Below are 20,272 nucleotides of genomic sequence, written 5' to 3'. Positions count from 1 at the left end.
ATATGTTCTCCCTGATCGGTGACAACTAACCAACCACAAAAAAGGAAACCTGTTAAAGTGAAATGAACACTATGAGAAATGGTGACTTGATCAGCCCTCGCTCTGACTGTTGATGAACAACTTAATATGTTATCCCTCTTAGTATTTTTTTTTGTTTGTTCTACTTAATACTTTTGGTTGAATACTGTAATCAATACACAATTCTTCTTAAGTGCTGAAACTTAACTGAAAAGTGATCGCTGTTAAATATAAGAGCGGGAATAAGAGAGGGAAGAGATGTGCAATTCGGGACATCCTCAAGCTGACTTACCTCAAACGGTAGAGTTAGAAACATACCAGGGGATTCCAATTCAATCCCATTGAGGTGGCATGTACCAATGCCATCTCACTAGTCCCAGTGATCAATTTCTGCTCACAATTGATCATAATGATAGGACTAAGAACCAAAGGGATCACATAAACAAGAACAGTGTCTGCAAATACTAGCTGATAGAATCAAAAAGGGAGAGAATGATCCAACATGGGAAGTGAGATACACAGCAGACCCATAGAATGGCAGATGTCCTAAACAGCACTCTGACCTCAGAATCAGCCCTTAAGGCATGCGGATCTGGCTGAAGAGCCCATGAGAGTATTTCAGGCATGGAAAGCCAAGACACTCTGGGGGGGGGGGACCTAAATGAAAGATCCCTGTGAGTGAGATCCCAGTGGAAAGAACTGGTCATCAAAGAGGGAGGTACTTTCTCTGAAGGGAGGAGAGAACTTCCACTTTGACCATGGCCTTGTCTAAATATGATCAGAGTCAGTGAACTCAGGGGGCTTCCATAGCCTTGGCAGCTCATGACAAGAGCCTAGGGTGATTACTGATGCCATAAACAAGAGTGTCAATTTGTTAAGTCAACAACAGGAGTCACTGTGCACCTACTCCTCATGTAGGATCTCTGTCCTTAGTGTGCTGTACATTGAGATTTAATGCTATAACTAGTACTCAAACAGTATTTTTCACTTTATGTTTCTGTGTGGGAGCAAACTGTTGAAATCTTTACTTAATGTATGCTAAACTGATCTTCTGTATATAAAGAGAATCGAAAATGAATCTTGATGTGAATGGAAGGGGAGAGGGAGTGGGAAAGGGGAGGGTTGCGGGTGGGAGGGACGTTATGGGGGCGGGGGAAGCCATTGTAATCCATAAGCTGTACTTTGGAAATTTATATTCATTAAATAAAAGTTTAAAAAAAAAAGAATTACTTGGGTAGCTTTTAAAATATATTAGTATCCAGATCCTGTCTTTAGAGATTCTGATCTAACTGGTGTTATGGTCTACGGCCATACCACTCTAAACGCGCCCGATCTCATCTAAATGGTGTTATGATTAATTTTCAGCTCGCCTATGGTTTGGATATGGACTAAGCGTCCCCATAGGGCCCGCTGTGATTGGAAGCTTGGTGTTTAAGTCACAGGGGGTGTGCTCTTGGAAAGCAGTACTTGGGCAATGCCCTTGGTGGCCCGCCCAAGAGGACTGTTTTAAAACGAACAAGTCCAGCGTCACCCTGCTTTCTCTGCTTCCTGGCTTGTCATGGGACCCTTCTATACATGCTTCGCCATTCATCAGCTGCCATTTATTATGAGGTCCTGAGTAGAACTGAGTGGATGCAGGCACCAGCTCTTGAACCCCCAAGATTATGATCTAAATAAACTTCTTTATAAAGTTAACTGCCTCAGGTATTTCACCCTGTTAGCACAAAGCTGACTAACGCACTTGGGTTAAGCAATAATCAGTCAGCTGGAGAAACGTTATTTCTGAATGTGTCTGTGAGGGTGTTTCTGGAAGAGAATAGCATTTAAAGTGGTAGCATGAGAGGGTCACTCTCAGGAGAGTGGGTAGACATTTTATTCAATCTACTGAGGGCCTGGATAGAACAAAAAGGCAAAGAAAGAATAAATTTACTATCTGTTCTGGAGCTGAGGCTTTTACTTGCTTCTGTCCACAAGCATCAGCACTCCAGCTTCTCAGCCTTTGGAGTCTGGGACTAACACTAGCAGCTTCCCCCAGGTTTCCTGGCCTTAGGATTCAGAGTGATCACCCCATTGGCATTCCTGGATCTCCAACTTAAAGGCAGAAGATCATGGAACTCATTAGTTTCCGTAATTGCAAGAGCAGTTCCAATAATAAATCCCCTCTTATATGATTGTACTCCAAAAGGCTTAAGGAAAATGGAATTAAAAGATAAGTTTATTTTGGTGCAAAATTTTTTGAAATCCACACATAAAAGTGGTCTTCAAAAAGTTCATGGAGGGGCGGGCACTGTGGTATAGCAGGTAAAGCTGCCATCTGCAGTGCCAGCATCCCATATGGGCACCAGTTCAAGTCCCTGCTGTTCTACTTCTGATCCAGCTCCCTGCTATGGCCTGGGAAAGCAGCAGAAGATGGCCCAGGTCTTTGTGCCCTGTACCAGTGTAGGAAACCTAGTAGAAGCTCCTGGCTCCTGGCTTTGGATTGGCCTAGCTCTGGCCATTATGGCCATTTGGGGAGTAAACCAGTGGATGGAAGACCTCCCTCCCTCCCCCTCTCTCTCCCCCTCTCTCTCTCTCTGCCTCTGCCTCTCTGTACTCTGCCCTTCAAATAAATAAATAAATCTTTTTTAAAAAGTTCATGGAAATGTCTATTATGCAAAAACTACACCCAGCTTTCAAAATCTTTTGTACTAAAATTTATTTTCCACAAACTTTAAAAATTACTTATTTTAGTTATTGGAGAGGCAGAGAGAGAGAGAGAGAAAGAGAAAGAGAAAAGCATGCTCCTTTTTGCTGGCTAACTCTTTTTTTTTTTTTAATTTTATTTTTTTTTTTATTTTTATTTTTGACAGGCAGAGTGGACAGTGAGAGAGAGAGAGAGAGAGAGAAAGGTCTTCCTTTGCCGTTGGTTCACCCTCCAATGGCCGCCGCTGCAGCCGGCGCACCGCGCTGATCCGATGGCAGGAGCCAGGATCCAGGTGCTTTTCCTGGTCTCCCATGGGGTGCAGGGCCCAAGCACCTGGGCCATCCTCCACTGCACTCCCTGGCCATAGCAGAGAGCTGGCCTGGAAGAGGGGCAACCGGGACAGAATCCGGCGCCCCAACCGGGACTAGAACCCGGTGTGCCGGCGCCGCAAGGTGGAGGATTAGCCTAGTGAGCCACGGCGCCGGCCTGCTGGCTAACTCTTTAAATGCTTATAATAGCTGGGGCTGGGCCAATTTAAAGCCAGGAACCGGGAACTCAACCCAGGTCTCCCATGTGCGTGGTAGGGACTCAAGCATGTGTGAGCCATCACCTGCTACCTTCCCAGGATGTGAATTAGCAGGAAGCTAAAATCCCAAGTGAAGCCAGGATTTGAACCCAGGTACTCTGATAGGCGATGCAGGCATTCCAAGCAGCATCATAACCTCTAGGCCAAACACCTATCCTTCCACAAACTTTTGGGACACTTGTATAGCGATATATATCCTACTAATTCTGTTTCTCTGGAGAACCCTGACTGATAGAATTTGTAATCTTGTAGAATTTTCCAGTTAATTGTAATGCAGAGCCAATATTCAGAATGTGCAATTGAAACATAAAGTTTAATTGATAATGAGTTAACTTTTTTCAAATAACTGTAAAATGAAGATAGAACTCAGTGCCAACAGAATCCCAATCTTCTAGGTAAAATATAGGCCAACATGTTATCATTTGGTAGTTATAATTTCATACTGAAATTAAACAATTGGAATTCGCCACAATTTCCATCTCTTCAAGACCTCAATTTAAATCCAAATAAATCAGCTAGTGACTACTGAAAGTAGATGACCACTTATGAAATGAGTATGATTCAGACACTTTGGATATAATGTGGAATAAATTAATTTTGAATCACAGACATAATCACATATTTTCAGAGAGCAAAAGGCCTCTAGGGAAAGAGGGGGGTATGATATGACATGTACAGGACTTTTTAAAAGGCCACAGTAAAGCTGGTCAAGGTTCAAGCCCATAACCAAAGGCCATATAAGAAACATCAATGAGAACGTTTACATAATTCACAGCTACCTTGTCAACATAGTATTATTTCATATACCTGCAAAGTAAATAATTTTTTTCAGAGAAAAAAAATTTCCAAATGCTTTTTTATAAAATGGAAAATTGGCTTACCTCTTCCCTATGATTCTTAATTGGCATACAAAGAATACTTTGTGTCTTGTAGCCTGTAATTTGGTCAACTTCTGCATTGAACCGAGGATCCTAGTAAGGAAAAAGAAATTCAATTTAATGACTGACTGGTTCAAAGATTGATTTGATACTTCAGATTTATTAGATTAGAGAAATCTAACCTTTGACTTACCTTGTTACTCTGAGTAACAATTTTATCATTGTGAAAGGCATCAAATCATGTAGGTATACATAATTTTTGACAATGATAAATCTGTTTTTTTCTCTTTTAGCAGCTAGCGTTTATGAGAACCAAACACAGACTTGAACAAATGTAAAGAAATAAAAGAAATTCAAAACATTAACCTCTTTTAGACAGCCTTACATAAATTCAGGAAAAAGTGGCATCTCTGCACCTCTTTAGTGCAATTTGCCTGTCTCCATCTCACTCCCTGATTTTACTGTGCCTTCTCAAGACAAACATTTGTGCTCCACAACTTTTCTAAAAACCTTCCACCTCCAAAATGACCTTTCCATTAGGTGACTTTCTTTAAGTAGTTGCTTTTATATTTCCCCACTATTCTGTACTTTCACTTCAGGTGTTCATAAGAATTAAAAGGCGCTTTTTTTTTTTTTTTTGTATCTATAAAAAAGAGACATTCACTCAGATTGTAAGGAATTCCTTAATCAATTTTGGAAAGTACATTATGCACATCTAATCATCATCAACATCATCACAGAGGGCTTTTGAAAGCAATAAAATTTTAAATGTGGGTTAAAGAAAGAAAGGTAAAAGGAAACTTTCCATTATACTTTAGAATGGGAAGATGTAAAATTAGGCTCTCAACTCAGAAGGATTTTATTGTTGATTACTGAATTCCCAATACTTAGCACAGAAACTCAAAGCATTTGTGAAATAAAGGAGGGAACTGGTCAACAAATGATATATAGTTATCAAATGTGATCACTGTGAATTTATTAAGGTGGAAAGCAAATCTTTTGGATTGAGGGTGGGAACTAGTAGTGGAAATACATAGAGGAAAAACAGATACACAAGTATGTGAGGTAAGATCAGAATGGTAAAACACACATCTCAGAACATAAACATATAAATGGGTGTTTTCCCTTCAAAGCAAGAGCCTTGGGAAGTAAAACACTCAACCTAGTAACAGCAAGGCTGCCTCAAAACCTCTGCATTGGGAATTCCCTCCAGAGAATATGGAACATCCACATTGGAACATCCTCATCTTTGAAGGTCTTAGCTTTTTTTTTTTTTTTTTAAATTAGTCTAAAGTCACTCAAAGCCAAAGCTGTGAATGAAGTAGGTGATTACATTAGATTCCATCAATTGGGGTCAGAAATGAGGCCAGTTTTCCCCTGAGAGGGACAAACTTGACTTTCAAGGTAATTTCACAAGGAAAGTTATAAAATGATAGAAATCAATGTAAACATTTTATATTATATGACTGAATTTTTGCTTTTTCATCAAACATGTTGCAAGTTATATTAATTGAGACAGAGAGAAAACCTTAGATGAATGTATCTAATGAGATAGCTCTTATTTTATCTTTGGGTTTTTAGATATTTTATCTTAAGATTGCCAACATATCTAATGAAAGTTGAGGGGATCCTAATACTGATGTATTAAAGAAATAAAAACTTACAAATAGTGATTTGTGAATTAATATTCAAAAGGTGATGAATAAAAATGCATTATCTGCAATTATTTTGTTAAAGAACACTGAAATCATAGGATCATAGGACCCAACTATCTAATCAAAACAGAGGGATTTGAAAGATGGAAATTAGTAGGACTCACGACTTCTTTGAGTCTATTTTTAGTTTCAACAGTTTTAGTTTTGGATCTCTCCTCACTGAAGTCCTTCACTTCAAGTGGAGTTTCAAACTCCTGACATCTCAACGAGTTTTCTACTAACAATATGCTCAGTACAAAGGCAATTGGAATAGTGGACTTCTAACCCTTCAGGTCCAGGAAAAACCAAAAAACAAAATAGAACACTAATGTTATTGTGATTATTCCCTTCATTGTTTATGAGAGAATGGCAGCATAAAACAATACAAGCCTTGGATAACCTCTTGCCATAACACAGTAACTGGTACTGGATTTGTCCTACTGCTAGAGATGATCACGACTAGACAAAACATGTGAGAGCAAAGCCACAGGCACTGCAAAGAGGAATGGTGTGGCTGCCGGGCAACACTCTGGCTTTCTGTGTGAGGGCATTTTCTTGCCTTGGAGAAGGCAGGTGCTACCCAAGTGGAACAAATGACCTAAGAGGAATTCCCAACTTCTGGGGTAGTTAGAATCAGAAAGGCAGGGGTAGCTAAAGACTATTCACTTTGTACATGAACAACACAAAATTCTGAGAGGGTCGCAAACATTATCTCCTAAATACAGAAAGCCGAACGATGACACCAGTTAGGGAAATGCTTAGAACACTGGAGTTCCACCCCAGAGGGAGGAAAGCGTTTACTAAGCTCTTCAAGCATCAGTTGAGCCAGGGAGAGGCTACTCTGTGGGAGTAAGTTCTACAACATATAGTTGGGGGTACTCTGTAAGACTAAATTCAAGACAAAAATAGATCCACCCTAATAAATGACAAGGCTAAGCCTTACATGATTGAAAGAATCTGCCAGTAATTTTACTACCCATCAGAAAAAAATCCTCACCCTTGTTTTAGAAAAGATACCCATGTTTAACATACAATGAGAAATTAATATACTTGTAAAGAAAAAGGAAAATGCAACCCACTGTGAAGAGAAAAAGAAGTCAATAGACAATGACTCGAAGACAATTGAGATGTTGTAACAGGTAAGGACTTTAGAGCAGCTATTATAAATGCAACTAAAAACTTAAAGAAAAATAGGGTAATAATGAACAGGTGGAAATTTCTGCAAAGAAAGGAAAAACTATTAAAATAGCCAAAGAGAAATTCCAGAATATAAAAGCATAATGTGTAAAATGGAAAGTTCATGAGATTTCACAGCACATCACAAAAAGCACAGAAAGGGCTATAATCAACAGATATTATCCATTCAGAAGTTCTGGGAGAAAAAAAAAATGTGAAAGCTAACACAATCTTGGTATTTTCTTAGACAATATCAAGTGTTATATGTGTATGTGTGCATATACGTGTGTGTGTGTGTGTGTGTGTGTGTGGAGAGAGAGAGAGACTCGAAAAGTGTTTAAAGGTATTGGAACAGCCTGGTGCCGCGGCTCACTAGGCTAATCTTCCGCCTAGCGGCGCCGGCCCACCAGGTTCTAGTCCCGGTCGAGGCATCGGATTCTGTCCCGGTTGCCCATCTTCCAGGCCAGCTCTCTGCTGTGGCCAGGGAGTGCAGTGGAGGATGGCCCAAGTGCTTGGGCCCTGCACCCCATGGGAGACCAGGAAAAGCACCTGGCTCCTGCCTTTGGATAGGCATGGTGCGCCGGCCGCAGTGCGGCGGCCGCGGCAGCCATTGGAGGGTGAACCAACGGCAAAGGAAGACCTTTCTCTCTGTCTCTCTCTCACTGTCCACTCTGCCTGTCAAAAAAAAAAAAAAAAAAAAAGGTATTGGAACAATAAATTTTCCCAAGTTAGTGGAAATCTTAAGCTTATACAACTGGTGTAAAAACAAAATATAGAGTGAAACATTTAAGGCAGAAATGAAATAAAGCATGGTTGACTGACCTCTCAAGAGAAAAATGAAGAGCAGAAAAAAATGGAAACATTCTTTGAAGGCACTGAAAGAAAATTATTGTCAGCTCTAAGTGGTTTATTCAGTGAAAATGTTCATCGAGAATACAAGTAAAATTGTGGTATTTTCAGATAAACTAAAAGAGAATTTTTTACTACCAGACAACTACAAGAAGTATTAAGTAATGTTATACAGTCTGAAGGGAAACATAGTAGAGTCTACAAAATAAAGAGCTAAGAAGCTGATTTGAATACATGAGTAAATACATAAAGAACAAGGAAGACTATTTTTTAATTTTTGGAGAAACTCTAAATAGAGAAAAGAAGAAGAAAAAGAATGTCATTTGAGTATGCATTGTGAAATAATAGCATTGTATCAGATTAGATAATCACATTGGATCAATGTAAAATATTCTGATTTTGGTACTTTTAATAGAAGAGAACATTCTTGCTGGTGCCACGGCTCAATAGGCTAATCCTCCGCCTTACAGCGCCGGCACCCTGGGTTCTAGTGCCAGTCGGGGTGCTGGATTCTATCCTGGTTGCCCCTCTTCCAGTCCAGCTCTCTGCAGTGGCCGGGGAGTGCAGTGAAGGATGGCCCAAGTGCTTGGGCCCTGCACCCCATGGGAGACCAGGAGAAGTACCTGGCTCCTGCCTTCGGATCAGCGCAGTGCGCTAGCCGCGGAGGCCATTGGAGGGTGAACCAATGGCAAAGGAAGACCTTTCTCTCTGTCTCTCTCTGTTCACTCTGCCTGTCAAAAAAATTAAAAATTAAAAAAAAAAAAGAAGTGAACATTCTTGTTACAGAAAACAATAAAAAGAAACAAACAAACAAAAACAATAAAAAGAAATACCACATAGGTCTTGGTAAATTACAAGGCTTATTTTCTTCCAAAGAGTGTCATTTTTAAGATAATGCCTTAAAAGTGATTAGACCCTCAGATAAGCACAGACACAGCAGTTCCCAAATTGTTTCCCTAGGGCACAAATGCTCCATGGTGGATTAGATTTATCTAAATTAAAATAGTTGCTAGTGTTCTTTTTGTCTTCTAAAATTCACTTCAGAAATCATTTTATTCAGCAGGAATTCACTTGAGAGAGTTCCTATTTCTTTAGAAATGAACCTGTAGAATGAGAAAAGGGGAAAATTTTGTTTCTTTGGACAAAGAAAGGCAGAGACAAAGTGCGGCTGGGAGGAACAGCAGCTAAGTGGTGAAGACTACACAGTGGCAATGAGGCCCTTCTACAAGGCCTCCGAGTGTTTTCTGGAGAAATCATGGTACACATGGAGTGGCAGTCCTGTGGAAACAGAAGCACCTAGGTTTTGCATTCCAGCTGACTTAAGGAAATGTTGGGGAAGCTTAAGACTTCTCCAGGACAGCCAACACTCATTTTCATTCAGAAGGAAAACACTAACACATTATTATTCTGATTCTGTATCTTCTTTTTTAAAATATTTATTTTCTGAAAGGCAGGGTTACAGAGAGTGTGAGAGAGAGAGAGAGAGAGATCTTCCATCTGCTGGTTCACTCCCCAAATGGCTGCAACAGCCAGGATGGGGCCAGAGCAAAGCCAAGAGCCTAGAACTCAATCTGGGTCTCCCACATGGGTGGCAAGGGCTTAAGCACTTGGGCCATCCTGAGCTGCTTTCCCAGGTGCATTAGTGGGGAGCTGGATCGGAAGTGGAGCAGCTGGGAACTTGAACCAGGCACCCAAGTAGGGTGCTAGCATTGCAGCCAGCAGTTTAACCTGCTATACCATAGCACCTGACCCTGATTATGTATCTTCTTGCTAACAACTTTACATCTTTTTAATATGTGTTAATATCTTCATGTTCTTATTAATAAATGTCTTACTATCGTATTAATAAATGCTATGTCACATTCAAAGAAACTGCATGGATGATTGGCCGATGCAGAAGTGTCACTGAACACCATGGTTCAGGCAGCAAGCACCAACTAACCTTTTCACTGGTATCCGTGGTCTAGTTGAGAATCACTGGGCTAAGCTGTCTTATACCTTGTCTCACACTTTAAAAATAGGAATATTAATTATATCAGTATTAAAATAATTGCATTTTCCAATCTGTGTCATTTTGTATCATTTTCTGTTACAAAATTTTAAAGAGTCAAATGTTCATAACTTATTTCAATTAATTTACCTGACGGTATAATTCTTATTAGTAGTAATATTAATGTAAGCATTATTATTTTCCAGAGCCACTTCTTGATTTTCCCCTGTTCCATTATAACTTTTTAAAGTGTTCTGTGGTTGGGGCTGGCATTGTGGCACAGTGGGTTAAGCCGCTGCCTGTGATGCCGGCATCCCGTATCAGAGCACCTGTTTGAGTCCTGGCTACTCTGCTTCAAATCCAGCTCCCTGCAAATGTGCCTGGGAAAGCAGCAGAATATGGCCCACGGTCTTGGACCCCTGCTATCTATGTGGGAGACTTGCATGGAATTCCAGGCTCCTGGCTTTGGCCTGGCCCATCTTAGCCATTGTGGCCATCTGGGGCATGAGCCAGTGGATGGACTCTCTTTTTCTGTCTGTCCCCCTCTGTTACTTTGCCTTTGAAATAAATAAAATAAATATTTTTTCCAAAGTATTTTGTTGGTCACATACCTTAAGGAATATTGTTAGAGGATCATTTTTATAGACATAGGTTTATAGAGGTAGGACTCAAAATATTAGAATGTATTTCCATATTCTGACTACTTTCACAAAAGGCTATGAGCCAGTTTTTTGTTTATTCAAATTATGAGTAATGCTGAGTTATAATCTGTTAACCAACTGACTTTTGCTAATACCAACATAAATTAGGTCACAGATCAACGCCTACAATTTTCAATGAAATTCTTGAAACATGAATAACTTCAACAAGGTCACCATCAACCCAGATCCAGGGTACCCAGAGTGAAGCAGCAACATAAGGAATCCACAGGCTCAAGAGCTTCACACTGGGAGCAGGGCAAATCAAGGACACTGGCTGTATTAGACAGCAGTACAGAAAGCAAATCATAGCAGCCGCAAAACAAAAAGTACTCTGTCGGGGCAGACATGTGGCACACCAGACAAGACGCCACTTGAGACACATGCATCTCATATCCAAGCGCCTGGGTCCCCGTCCTGGCTATGCTTCCAATCCCAGCTTCCTGATAACGCACAACCTGGGATGCAGCAGGCGATGGCTCAAGTACTTGGATTCCTGCCACCTACATGGGAGATGAGTTCTGGACTCTTGGCTTTGGTCTGGTACAGCCCTGGCTGTTGAGGGCATTTGGAGGGTGAAGCAGTGTATGGAATATTTCTCTCTTGATTTTTAAATAAAATACAAATAATAAAGAAGTTTAGTAATAATACTGTCAAATGCACTTAAAGATGGCAAGCAAAAGTTGACATTCAGCATGGAGGTTACAATGCTGTTTGTGATACGGTCAATCCATTTTGGACTGACTAGGTTCAAGTCCTGGCTCCACTTCTGGTTCCAGCTTCCTGATAATTTAGACCCTAGGAGGCAGCAGGAAATGGTTCAAGTACTTGGGTCCTGCCATCCACATAGGAGACCTGAATTGAATTCCTGGCTCCTGGCTTTAGCTTGGCCCAGCCCGGACAATTGTGAGCATTTCTGAAATAAGCTAGTGGATAGAAGATTGTTATCAGTCTCTCTCTGCCTTCAAATTAAGTTTTTAAAAAATAAAAGTAAATTAAAGACCACAAACAGGTTAAATAAAATGATGTAAGTGAAGAATTCTCAGGGTTGGATACACTTAGCACCACACTGACAAAACAAAGGCTTTCTCAGCAAAGCTAAAGAGTATCTATGTTCCTACCGTACTTGGGACTTAGTGCCACTGAAAAGCAGAAACCAAGCTTATCAGGAAGGGACTTGTGCAAATTTGGCAGCGATCCTTTGGCTGTGTCCTTAATTCCCTGTTGGAGCCTACAGTGTGACGTTATTCCAGAGCTCTGAGAGGTCATAGAGATAGCTCCATGAGAACTGGAACATGTTGCACAGAGAATCAGAATTGAATCAACTGCTCATACAGAATGCATTCTGACATCTCACATCCCAAGTCCATGCCCCCAGGAGTCCTCACCAGATCCATTACTCATTCACTTCAAAATCTCGAGCAGCCTGGAGTCCTCTTTTCCCTTTATTTCCAGCTGTTATCAGCTGGCAAATTCAGCAGATTTAACTTTTTTCACCTGAAATCTATCCTCTCCTTTTGATCTTCAGGGTCCTGGTTCAGATCTTTGCTTTCTCAAAAGTTAAACTATTAAACTTCTCCTCCACCCTCCCAGCTTCTAGGGTTTTCCCCCAATAATTCATTTAATGACTATTATGAAATTCATGTTTCTAAAGCACCATTTAAATCATACTAGTCTCCTATCCAAGTACTAACCAGGCCTGACCCTGCTTAGCTTCTGAGATCAGATGGATCAGACGTGTTCAGGGTGGTATAGCCGTAGACCACTTTCCAAAACATCTTCAGTTACTTCTTGGTAAGGTTTGGATGTGGTCTGTTCCTCAAGGGTCCATATACTTGAGACTCAGTCCCACTCAGTACAGGGGTGTGGTGTGAAACCTACAGGAAGTGAGGCCTGATGAGGGGTGTCTGGGTCATTGAGGGCATTATCTTCAAAAAGAAATAATGGTCTCCTGGTTCTTGCTAGAGTGACTTGTTAAGGAAGCCTGGGTCTGACCCCAGATTTGCCCTCTCACTTCCTGTGTGGAGATGTGAGCTCTTCCTTCCATTGGAAATCCTACTGTCAACTAATGTGACGCAGCCCGAAGAGCCCACTCCAGAACTCAACTGATGAAGGAGATGTCTCCTTGAACCTACAAAACGCAGCTTAATAAACCTCTCATGTTAGTTAGCTTTTGATGTAGCCATGAAAATCTGACTTATATGCTCCTCTTGGATCTGAAAATTTCTATTTCTCAGCCCAGCATTTAAGATCCCAATGGTTTTCTGGTCCTGCTACCATGGTTCTTCAATCCCTATGCTCTCACAGACCCATTTCCATTGTCCTAATTCCCCATCTCCTCTTAAAACCTTCTCTTTACATTTTGATCTCACATGGACATATCTCAACTTATCAAAATGTGTATTTTATCTTTTTTAAAGATTTCTTTATTTATTTGAAAGTCAGAGTTACAGAGAGAGAGAAGGAGAGGCAGAGAGAAAGAAAGGTCTTCCATCTGCTGGTTCACTCCCCAGATGGAGCCAGGAGCTGCCTCCTGGTCTCCCATGTGGGTGCAGGGGCCCAAGGACTTGGGCCATCTTCCACTGCTTTCCCAGGCCACAGCAGAGAGCTGGATCAGAGGTGGAACAGCCAGGTCTCAAACCGGTGCCCACATGGGATGCCAGCACTTCGGGTCAGGGCATTAACTTGCTGCGCCACAGTGCTGGCCCCAGTTTTGTGTATTTTCCGGGGTCCACAACAGGCATTTCTTCTGCAAAGAAACGTATCTCTACCTGCCCATCTAGATGTCACATCCTGACTCTCTGAACCCTCCCATGTTTTCTTTAATGTCTATTATCTATCACATCTTCTATTATTTTCATTCAACCAATATTAAGATCAGATTGTATGCCAGACACTGGACCAGGCACCAGGAATTCAGGGGTGAAAGAAACACCTGTGATCCTTCAAACTACATAAAAGAGGTCAGAGTTACTACTGAGGCTTTATAGTGTACCAGATGCTATAACATTTGTTTTATCAAGAATGCTATAAAATTTCTCATAACATAAATGTCATTCACTTGAGATGGTTTATTTCAAAATCACAGTTCTATTATTAAAAAGGATAATTTTAAATGGAAATTTGAAGAGTCTTACAGTGTAATCTGTAAGTCCATAAAGACTGAGGTATCACTGTAGCAAAAGTAGAAGAAACATCAAATCTTTCCAATAAAATATTTTAAGCAATAATTTCCACTTTTAAATGGCATCTATGTTTATTTGTTTAAAAAGAAACAAATGAGAAGACAAGGGAAAGAAAACTGGACCTTGGTATCAGTGGGACTTGGAAGGAATAAATGAAATGAACCGATTAAATGAATGAGTGAATGAATGAGAAAAGACTATGGATTGTTTTAGAATCTCAGCAAAATCCTAAGAGGTTCATATCCAGATAACACAGATAGGGCTATGTACAGGGCTTAGATGAATGAAAGGACACAATTATTAGATGAGTTATCTTAAATTACCATTAAGGAGAAAAATAAGATTTTGCTGAGGCCCATGTCTTTGAACCACCAGAGAAGAAATGCTGGCATTGAAAAGGAACGGAAGTTATTATCCAGACCAGGCTTAAATAAGTATACAATCATTACACTTTACTTTCCAGCATCCCTACCACAATTGTTGTCCAACGCCCGAGACACATTCCCTCCCCACTGCCAGCCTCTACTTCCTGATCCCCTGTTTACCTCATAGGCATCTTTGATGTTCAAGGGCTCTCCGAGCGCTGCCACATGCCCCACAATGCCTTTGTTCCATTCTAAGCGGATACAGTTATTGGAAGCTTCCTCCAGTGTTGATCCTTCAGCCACATCAAAGAGGCGGCTGATAAGAAACTTGTCGTTGGAGCTGTCCTCACAGACAAGGAATAGGGAGTAGCGGTCAGCGGAGATGAGTCCATGGATATGCAAGAAGATTTTGTGACACAAGGCTGTGACATCCAAATGACTGGAAATGTCTTTCACTAATTCCAAGAGTCTTGAGCACTGGTCCCCTTCATCATGCTCAAACCTCGGAGGGGTTAGAGGCATCTGTTCCTTCTTTTCCGAGTCAGAGAGGAAGCTCACGGTGCCCTCAGAGTCCTTGACTACAATGGGTCTAAGGGGCCGGTCAAATTCAGATGCAGAGATTTTCCTGGTAGGTGTTCCTGGAGCGCTGCTGTCAGCACGAGGAGTCTGCTGCAAGGGGCAAGAGCAAGATTCGGGGTGGCCTCTGACGCCTTCCTTGCACACAGGGATGGTGTGGACTCTCTCAGCAAACCATGCATTGACCATTTCTCTGCAGAACAAAACATGCAGACACATGAGACACTGGAGGGGGAAGACGGCTCCCCCTGAGAACTGCTACAAATCCTGTTGCAGGAAACGGACCAGATAATAATTGGATTTGTCATAGAAAATAAAAACAAGACGGTTTATTTAAGACAGACAATTGTATTCTGAAGAACTATAGAGGACAATTGCTTCAATGAAAATCTTAATAAAGTTTAACTTCAACATACATAATAATTTAGATATCTTATTTGCAACATATCAAGCTTTAAGCTGGCTTCTCTCAAAATTAGTTTATTTCAAAATAAGACATTAAATTTCACAATTGTCTTAAGAAAACACATATATGGATGCTCATTTGATGTTTAACACAACTTGTTCTGAAGTTAAAATATTTGAACACTATAAACAATATTTCTCAAAATTTGGCTTGCTAATATGCATAATTTATATCTATATTGCAAAAATAAATAAGATTTAGAAGGAGAAATAGAAAATATAAGGAATTTGATCCAGTGTATAGAACAATAATAAACTTCTGTAAATATTCTCCTGATAATACTTGTTATTTAATGGCAAAATGATTTCTTCTAGTCCTTATATAAAGGAAAAAAATTCAAAATAAGCATCGCCTAAGTTAACAATGCTGTCCAAGAAAACTGGGATTATTGGTTTTTAAGGTACCATCCTATGAAAGAAATCTGTTTGAGCTAAATCCTTCACAGTGGGTGATTCTTTAAAACAAATATAGCAGACCACACACAATCCAAATGAGTGTTGTTCATTTCAAATAATTTCCCTTGGACTGCTGCTCTAGTACACCAATTAATAGTGCCATTACTTCAGACATTTTTGGAACTCCTCTTTTGAAATGTACTTCTGAGACAATTCATAACCCAAGAAAAAATAACAGTTTTTTAATGCTCATTTATTTTCTATACTCGAAAGGTCGAGTCTTTGTCTCTGTCTCTGTCTCTCTCAACACACAAACACACGGAGGGAGGTAGAGAGACAGAGAGGGAGATATCTTCCATCTGCTTGTTCACTGCCCAAATGCCTGCAACAGCCAGGGCTGGACCAGAATGAAGTTAGGAACCTGGAACTCCATCAAGGTCTCCCACGTGGGTGGCAGGGGCCCAAGCACTTGAGCCATCATCTGCTGCCTCCCACGATGTATTAGTAGGAAGCTGGATCGGAAACAGAATAGCTGGGACTCAAAACCAGGCCCTGCAATGTGAGAGGACCCTGTGCCAAGTGGCTTAACCCACTTCACCACAATGCTTGCTCCCAAAACATCAGTTTTATCTAAAAGTCAAATCTTGTTTTCTTTTTTTTTAACTAATCCCTTCTCTCAAAATGAATATACAAATAAAATAAAACCCCCAAATCCTAGGATAACAGCTAACTTCATTATCCATCTTCTGATGAGACTGGACTTTTTCCACAACTAAAATTTACCTCCAAAAGATAAAAATTTGCTGGCGCTGATAATATTTAAAACAATTTGCTTATAATATGAGTGCCACAATCTACAATGGCATGATTGTCTTTACCAAACAAATGGTCAGAACTAAAAGGCTTGGCAATATACGATTTTGGAGAGAGTGCAGAAACACTATCACTCTCCTACCTTCTGGGTTATAGTAAAAATTGCTATCACAAAGGCAAGTAGGCAATCTCTAAAATTTTAAAATGCATCTCTAGTTTGTTCCAGAGATTTTTACACATGTGGCAAAGGAAATAGAAGGGTAATCATCTGTGGTATTGTTTGATATAGCAAAGATCAAAATCAACAATACTACCAATAGAAGGGTAACTATATCACAGTACATTTATGCAATGGGATGCAAGACAGACATTAAAAACAGTTATACATACTGACATGTGTGATCACCATGATTTACTAAATGAAAATAAAAGATGTGGAAATGGAAATGAAGCAACTGCTTATTTCTGAGTCTTTAAAATAACTAAACGAATATCTCATAAATGTAAACAATGATGTATTATTTGTTAATCACATCTGAAACGTTAGGGTCAAAATAAAAAGAGGACATTACCTCATAATTTCAATGTTGGATATAATTATAAAAATCTTCTAGAGACCTCTTTAGAAAACAATTGTCAAAGATGTAAAATTTCAGTTAGGGGAAATAAGTCCAAGAGATCACTTGTACCACACGGAAACTACAATTAATAACAAGGGACAGTATACTTGAAAAATACTGACAGTCAGCTTTAAGTGCCTTCATCACATACACACAAAAAGGAAAAGTTATGTGATGTGATGCGTATGTTAATTAGCTTAAGATATATACGTACAGGGCCGGCTCTGTGACGTAGTAGGTTAAACCTCTGCCTGTGATGCTGGCATCCTATATAGGCTCCCATATGAGCTACTCCACTTCTGATCCAGCTCTCTGCTAATAGCCTGGGAAAGTAGTGGAGGATGGCCCAAGTCCCTGGGCCTCTGCATCTGCGTGGGAGACTCGGAACAAGCTCCTGACTCCTGGCTTCAGATCAACCCAGCTCTGGCCACTGCAGAGGGCATGAACCAGTGGATGGAAGACCTTTCTCTAACTCTGCTTCTCAAATAAGTAAATAAATCTTTGTTAAAAAAATACATGTATCAGAGCACCATGTTATGTACCATAAATATGTACAGTATTTGTCAATTACAAAATTTTAAATCCTCTATGTAATTTAAAAGAAATAGCTTCACTGGTCTTATGAATTGTCTGACTTTATAGGGAAAGAGATGTTAAAAATTGGGACTACAAAGAAAAATAATGGTGCACAGATTACAAGGATTTCCCTACACAGATTTAAATATATATAACTGTTCTCATGTTTTATAACTGCATGCTGTGGCTTAGGACAAATTCCCCATGAGGACAACATGCATTGATCAAAATGAAGTTCTACTTCAAAAAACATGACTAGAAATGAGGGTGACAAACCCTGGGAAATGTCTATGTAACTCCCAAAATTGTACTAGTTGTGGCTAAGACATCAACATCAAAACAGTGGGGCCAAGCCCCCACTGTTGCAACCATCTGGGGAGTGAACCAGCAGCAGATGGAAGATCTCTTTCTCTCTCTTGTTCTTTCAAAAAAAAAAAAAAAAAAGAATTGATTTGTGAAATGTCAGAAGAAAAGTAGTGTGTTTAACATATCTGGTGTGATTTTAAATATGTACATGTAACTCAATTGTTACATCAGTATGAAATAGGAATTTGAATTATTTCAAAAACAAATCTAAGACTTGGCCCAAATGTATCTCTTGCCTTCTCAATGGAAAATGAAGATATCCTTTATAGTTTTAAAATGTAAACAGATATAATACATATACTATATAAAATATATATTATTATTATATAATTTAATTACAATTTAATTAAAAATTATAAGCAAATTTTTATATTTATTTAAAAGGCAAAGACAGAGACAGAGAGCGCCTATCCACTGGATTACTCCCCAAATGCTTACAATAGCAGGATAGGGCCAGGGCCGGAGCTGGGAACTGGTATGACCATACACATTTCCCAGGTGGGTGGCAGGGACCCAGTTATTTCAGCCAGAGTGTGCATTAGCAGGAAGCTGCAGTCAGGAGTCATAGAAAAGTACTGAACTCAAATACTCTGGATGGAGGAACGGACAACCTTAACCATCATTTCAATAGCCAAGTTAAATGCCCACCACTCCTTTTAAATTATTAAGCCATGTGACAACTGTGTGGATGTCTAAATAGATAAAACGGTGATGGGTTGAGTGACTGGCCTAATGGTTAAGGCATTGTTTGGGACACCTGCATCCTTTATCAGAGTGCCAGGGTTTGAGTCCCAATTCCACCCCCCAATTTCAGCTTCCTCCTAACACACACCATGTGGGAGGCAGCAGGTGATGGCTCAAGGACTTGGGATCCTGACACCCACATGGGAGGCTGCTCCTGAGTTCCTGGCTCCCAACTTTGACCTGGCACAGCCTCAGCTGCTGTAGGCACTTGCAGAGTGATCCAGCAGATGAGCACTCTACTCGTCTCCTCTCTCTCCCCATCAGCTTCCCAAATAAATAATCTTTTTTTTTAATGATGAATACAGAACTCCTAATTCCCTACTCATCAAATTCCCCAGTCTCATTCCCTGTCTGTTCTCTTCATGGTAATAAGTAGTACCTTCACCTCCCCAGTTACTCAAACATCTAAGAACTCTAAACTTATTTACTCCAATTCTCACATTCAGTCAAGCAGTCAAGTTCCATTAACTCATGTCCCAAAAGTCCTCTATCCCAACCTGCTCACTTCTCCTGTGACTACTGCCCTGGTCTGGGCCTCACCACATTTCACTTGGATCTTGGCCACAGCCCCCTAATTGGTCTCTGATTTTGCTTTCAATCCATTCTCCACACAGTAGAAGTGGTCCACAGTAACCTTGTATCAAAGTAAATCTTGCATCCTAACTACAGTACTTGGCTTCTCATTAAAAAGAGAATAAAACCTGAAGGCTTTTACTCCTCTATCACTTTGTAAATTCCTTGCTCCTGTGCTGGCCTCGTGGCATTCCTCAAGCACACGGAGCTCCAACTGCCCCTCATCTCCACCTGCGCAGCTGATTACCTCCACATTCCACTTCGAAAGGTCTTTGCTGATCATTCCACCTAAAATCGCTCAACCCCATCTTGTTTTCTACACTTTCTCAATATCTGCTATTTTTCTAGTTTACTAGTCCGTTGGTGTATGGTCTGTCTCCTTGGACAAGATATAAATTTCACCAGTGCTACTTGTCTACCGCTGACCTCTTGCACTTAATCAGTGCCAACCACATCACAGTCCCTCAGTAGATATTTCTTTTTTTAAAGATTTATTGATGTATTTATTTAGAAGGCAGAGAGACATCTTCCATCCTCTGGTTCACCCCCCAAATGCCCACTACAGGTAGGGCTAGGCCAGGTCAAAGCAGGAGCCAAGAACTCCATCTGAGTCACCCACATGGATGGCAGGGACCAAGTACATGGGCAACGTCTTCTGCTTCCCATGTGCATTAGCAGGAAGCCAGCATTGGAAGTGGAGGCCAAGACTTGATCCGCAGCTCGCTGGTATGGCACCCAGGTATCTCATTCAGTGGCTTGAACTGCTTGCAACACAACACCTGCCCCAGTATATATTTCGTGAATAAATAAATGAAGACTCCTAATGCATCAAAAGAGATAACAGTCATTTGAGAGGCTGGCATCATGACACAGTTGGTTAAGCTGCTGCCCATAGTACCAGCATCCCTCATCGGTACCAGTTCGAGTCTCAGATGCTCCACTTCAAATCCAGCTCACTGCTGACTGGTAAAGCTGAGGAAGATGGCTCAAGTCCTTGGGACCCTGCATTCATGTGGGAGAC

The 20,272-nt window shown here is 40.5% G+C and overlaps 1 protein-coding gene across 7 annotated transcripts in view; it reads right to left on the bottom strand.

Annotated features, from left to right (window-relative positions):
• The window catches only part of PDE5A (phosphodiesterase 5A), a 158,716-nt gene that overhangs the window by 120,683 nt on the left and 17,761 nt on the right, over positions 1-20,272 (bottom strand). For all 7 annotated transcript variants that reach the window (XR_007909494.2, XM_002717227.5, XM_008267901.4 and 4 more), the window contains exons 2-3: positions 14,303-14,891; positions 4,169-4,258 (exon numbers count right to left, since the gene is read on the bottom strand). Coding sequence is in view for 6 of the 7 variants with exons in the window: in XM_002717227.5 (XP_002717273.1) it covers positions 4,169-4,258; positions 14,303-14,891 (679 nt within the window). In the remaining variant the exon portion in view is untranslated. The remainder of the gene's footprint in view (positions 1-4,168; positions 4,259-14,302; positions 14,892-20,272) is intronic.

Source organism: Oryctolagus cuniculus, chromosome 8 (genome assembly GCF_964237555.1).
Source record: "Oryctolagus cuniculus chromosome 8, mOryCun1.1, whole genome shotgun sequence".
Taxonomy (NCBI): domain Eukaryota; kingdom Metazoa; phylum Chordata; class Mammalia; order Lagomorpha; family Leporidae; genus Oryctolagus; species Oryctolagus cuniculus.
This window is presented reverse-complemented; position numbering and strand designations above follow the sequence as displayed.